The 5,359-nt window shown below is 36.4% G+C and overlaps 1 protein-coding gene across 1 annotated transcript in view; it reads right to left on the bottom strand.

Moving 5' to 3' along the window:
* BTG3 (BTG anti-proliferation factor 3) overlaps positions 1–5,359 on the bottom strand; it is a 23,109-nt gene that overhangs the window by 10,746 nt on the left and 7,004 nt on the right. The window contains exon 3 of the mRNA XM_007934897.2: positions 2,025–2,223. Within this exon, the coding sequence (XP_007933088.1) occupies positions 2,025–2,223 (199 nt within the window). The remainder of the gene's footprint in view (positions 1–2,024; positions 2,224–5,359) is intronic.

The raw sequence follows: 5,359 nt of genomic DNA, 5'->3' as shown, positions 1-5,359 counted from the left end.
AACATACTACACAAAACATTGTTCCACCTCCTACTTTGGTGAGTATTGACTGGGATCTTAAAAGCTTGCAAGCAGCCATCTAGATGCAACAATGGGTCTCTCCTCATCCAGAGCAAAGAAAAATGAAGAAAACCAAAGATTCACAGAAACAATTAGTCCAAGTGACTGGTACACTATGCCATCTTCAGCCAATATGACTATGAGACCAGAAGAACTACATGGTGACCAGCTACCACCATCAACCACTCAGAGGGGGATCTATGTAGGAGATCCTGGATAGAGAGGGAGAACAATGTGGAACAAAACCTAAAAATCATTTGGGGGGGGGAGAAAAAGGAGGGGATCAGGTTTGCTGGTCTGATAGAGCCTGGTGGATCCCGAGAGTATGGCCCCTAGCTGTCCTTCCGGTCTGGAATGGAACCAAACCTATGGCCTCTAGCCGAACAAAAGACAGGCATATGAGTTGAACATTTACCTGAGGTAGATATACTCTGTGGAGAGAACAATTATGGGAGAAAGAAAGGCTATTTATGCACAAGGAGACAGCTCAAGGGGCAGGAGTGCATGGAGGGATGGACACAGAGAAGAGGTAACTATTGGGAGGAAGTGGGAGAGGAGCTGTTACATTGTGGTAAATTGTCGTAAATGTCATGAGACAAAGTGTATGTGAACTGCTGTATGTAAAGTGAATTTGCTCTGTAAATTTTCACCCAAATCACAATTAAAAAAAAAAAACCTGAAATCATTTGGGAAAAAAAAAGGGTAGTGGTGGGGAGGACCAGGTTTGCTGGTCTGATAGAGCCTGGCAGCACCACTGAGACTATGGTCCCTAGCTGCCCTTCAGGTCTGGAAATAAAACCACATCTGTGGCTTCCAGGCAAACAAGACAGGCATGTGAGTTGAACATTTACCTAAGGTAGATACACTCCCTGGAGAGAACAATCATGGGAGAAAGAAAGGCTGTTTATGCACAGGGAGACAGCTCAGGGAGCAGGAATGCATGGAGGGATGGATACAGGGAAGAGACAACTATCAGGAGGAAGGGGAGGGAAACTGTTGGATTGTGGGAAATTGTAGTCAATGTCATGAGACAAAGTGTATGTGAACTGCTGTATGGAAAGTGAATTTGCTCCGTAAACTTTCACCCAAATCACAATAAAAAAATATATAAATAAATAAACAATAAAGATTTACAGCCTCAGAATCCTAATGGTGGTCCCTATGAGTTAGAATCTACTTGATGGCAATGAGTTTGGTTTTTGGTTTATATATAGGAAAATAAACTCTGGTGGTATAGTGCATAAGGCATTTGACCGCTAACCACAAGTTTGATGGTTCAAACCCACCAGCCACTCTGCAGAAGGAAGATACAGCAATCTACTTCTGTAAAGATTTACCCCCTTGGAAACACAATGAAAGTCTCTAAGAGTTGGAATTGACTCAATGGCAGTGAGTTTGGTTTTCTTATATATATATACTGTTTTATCTATTTTTAACATCCACAAAAATCATACCATGTATGATTTTTATCATATATATTTATAATACATGATATATATATATGTTGTTGTTGTTGTTGTTATGTGCCATTGAGTCGGATATGACTCACAGCTACCCCTCCCCTTGGGTTTCTGAGGCGGTATCATTATGGAAGTAGACTGCCCAACCTTCCTTCCAAGGAGTGGCTGGTGAGTTTGAACTGCCAGCCTTCTGGTTAGCAGTCAAGTCCCTCAGGCACTACGCTAATATTTTATGTATCATATATATTATTAGCCTTACAGCCTTATGGTATCCTACCTATGCTTGCTATTACTGAGAACAATTTCTTGGAGAACCTTATTCCTCAACAATGACAGAAAGACCAACTTCACGACCATATTCTTGGTCATTCTGCTCACCTGTGTGTGGCTGGTCTCCTGGTACAGTTCCTATGACAACCTCTCTCTGGTAACATGAGCAGGACTTCCTGGAGCAACCTGTAAGCCCTGATCATGCCCTTCAATAAGGAGCCATTTCATAGTTACCTGGTACACAGGGCTGGGGGTTGCAGTCACCAATTTGGGTTTCATTTCCTTGCTAGTTTCTTCATCTGAAGAGGATCCCGAATGATAATCAGAGGTAACCTTATCAAGGGCCCTTGTAACTTTCTTTGAGATCTCATCCTTGTTTTCATCTTCATGTTCAAAGCTGGCAACAATGAAGGCATTGTTTTTCTCTCCATACCTAAGAATGAAATAAAATACTAAGAAACCTTTAAGTTACATCAAAAGAGCAAAAAATACCTGTAAAAACAATTAAATAGGTCTGGACATGCCATCAGCCTGACGCAAAGAAGGAGCCCTACCAGAATTTGACCCTACATTTTTAATACCCTAAACCCACCTCCACACACGCCAGCAAACAAGCTACATTTTCTCTGGCTGGTCTATTTAAGGCCAAATAAAAGTGACCCATTCTCTTTACAAACTGTCTTTCTATTCTACTGCCTCCTAACAAAAACAATTATTTAAGACATCAAAGACAAAGTAATTGTTTTGATTTCATTTTTGTATGTCCCATTGATAATGATTTTACAGTAAAATTCTCTAATATATTTTAAACTAGCCCCGAATATATATCCTAGTAACTCAGATCACAAATCAACTAGACATTTCTTATAGTATTTACTTTTACCAAAATTAAATGAAAAAGAAGCTTGTGTTTTCTTCATCCATACTGACAAAAATGAGAATTGAAACAATTATTGAGATTAAAGGGCAAGAAAAACTATTTCTGAGTACAATAAAAATGTTTTGCTTAAGCTACATTTCCTATCTCTTAGAGATTCTTAAGATAACTGCTCACCTCTCAAATGTTTTTTAAAAAAAAGCGACCAAGGTTTGTTTATTCTTTCAAATCATTTTGAAACCCTGATATAAGAAGAATAATTTTTAAAACATATAACCTAGGCTGCTGGTTAAAAAAAGGAAGAAGAAGAAATTCTGCAATGAGCATAATGAACAATAAAGAGTTTTTATCCGAGAACAAAGGAGAAACCCACAAATCTATTTAAATAAACTGTACAATGTAATACTACAGAACAATTTCTACTAAATATTAGAAGAATAAGCTGTTCTTACCCAACATGCAATTAAAGTTAAAAAAGTGCTTCAAAGCTTATAAACAAGAAACCAAGTGGAAATAGTGTCAGGCTTTTGATTTGACAGAAAACTAGGGTTTACTGTTGTCAATTAATTTCATCTCAAGATAACTTTTGCCTCAAATTATCTCTGAATCAGGATGATTATCTATAATACAATGAGAGGTCTGACTGCTATAATTGAAAGTTTATGTGGTAATTAAGTAGTCTCCTAGATGGTTTCTAATTTTTTATATAGCTGTTCTGTCTTCCATTTCAGTAGGTTGGAAGGTGTCATAAATGCTACCCAAATATGGTATATAGCTCTCTTTTCTATTCTTTTTTAGTTTACCTCATAAAAGAAGGTTCTACATACATAGGTGAAAAGATCACTGGACTTTTATCTGGTCTGGGATTACCACTCACTAGCTCTGTGACCAGGAGGCCTCAGTTTTCTATCTGCTAGGTAAGGAGGCTGGAGCTGGCTGGCTGCTTGTTGGTCTTTGACTGGAGTTTTTCTTAGTAGAAGATTCCCAAACAATTAGGCAAGTTCCTTACAACAAAGAATTCATGGACTATAATTCCAGGCTTACTTAGCATAGCATTTAAGCAGTGGAGATTTACTCTTCCTTCTTCTTCATGGCTGAAAGACCCGACAAATCTTGATACAATCAAAGGTTAATTTATAAGTTAATGCTAGTATTATTAATGAGCTTAGGCCTACCCTTCAGTTCTGCCCATTAAAATGAAGTTAAAAATTCAAGCAAAACAGACAGGTGAGGAATTTGACAAGAATCTCTGCCTTTGTAGGAACAGAAACCTAAATTAAGGGCAGACATCTAATGATTGAAGGATCAGCTTTATTAACTCAAATTTCTTTGACATACAAGTTCAAATAGATTCTCCATAGTTCCCTTCACAGAATTTTGGTACGAGGGTTCCTCCATGCTAAGTGAAGCTGCTGATCATATTATAACAGAACATACAGTTAATTCCTTAGAATTAGTAATGAACAACTTTAAAACTTTCCATTTTTCAATGACACACTAAAACATTTTAGTTAATTTGAAATAAATCAATAGTATCTAATACTCTGTTATCATAAAAAGACTGCAGAAATTACAAAAGAAAAAATAAAAAGCTGTACAATATGTTAAGTATATAATGAAGTTATCAGCTACTCTCAGGCCTTGCCATCATGGGAAAAATCTGTCATCTGTTCTATACCCTCCAAATAATATTTAAGTTAGCCCTTCTAACTATATGGAACTTTATACACCCTTCCAACATACTCCTGATAAAATAAAACCATGAAGAATATTCTCCCTGAGTGCATCTCAATTCTTTTTTCCATAACCTTAAGTTAGTCTCTAGTACATCAGTAAGTGATTATCTTCCAAGCACTCTCAGATATATTTTCTATTATATAATTACTGTATCAGGTTTGTTTTAATTTTCAGAATATTTATCTTTCCAGTTTTGGTCCAAAAACACTCCACAATCTCAAAATCTCTTCTATTAACCTATAGCAACAACTTCTATCTCTTCTATTAACTTATAGCAACAACTTCTACTCAACTACTATCAAGTCTTTCTTTTTGGGGTTCAGTTATCACTGTCTGAGTACCCTACATTCTGAAAGTGATTTCTATTAGCTGTGAAAAAAAAATCACATCACAACCAATCTTTGGAAATATCTTAATTATAAACAAAATCACTAGAAGGTTAATTCCTTACAACAATGTGAAGATTTTCATAAAATAACAAGCATAACAATGTATATAGTTTGTCATACTATGCCATCATCAAGTAATATACTATCCTCTTAAGTAGAAAGTCCATATAACTAAAGCTTTCATCTTAAGTGCCAATATGCGTTTTAAGCATTTTAAATAAATATACCCAACATGTTTATTTTATAATTTTCTAATTTCTTAAATATCCCTGGACATAAAAACTTTTCCTTGATGACTTAGGATCATGATATAAAATATTAACTGACTGTATGATAATACATTTTTGACTATTTCTTTTTTTTTTTTTTAATTGTGATTTGGGTGAAGATTTATAGAGCAAATTCACTTTCCATACAGAAGTTCATATATACTTTGTCTCATGTCATTGACCACAATTTACCACAATGCAACAGCTCCCCTCCCACTTCCTCCTGATAGTTACCTCTTCCCAGTGTACATCCCTCCATACAGCCCCGTGAGCTGTCTCCCTGTGCATAAGCAGCCT

The sequence above is a fragment of the Orycteropus afer genome, unplaced genomic scaffold (genome assembly GCF_000298275.1).
Source record: "Orycteropus afer afer isolate SDZICR_OR568_19922 unplaced genomic scaffold, OryAfe1.0 scaffold00022, whole genome shotgun sequence".
Classification (NCBI taxonomy): domain Eukaryota; kingdom Metazoa; phylum Chordata; class Mammalia; order Tubulidentata; family Orycteropodidae; genus Orycteropus; species Orycteropus afer.
The sequence above is the reverse complement of the archived record's forward strand: the minus strand, read 5'-3'. Positions and strand labels throughout refer to the sequence as shown.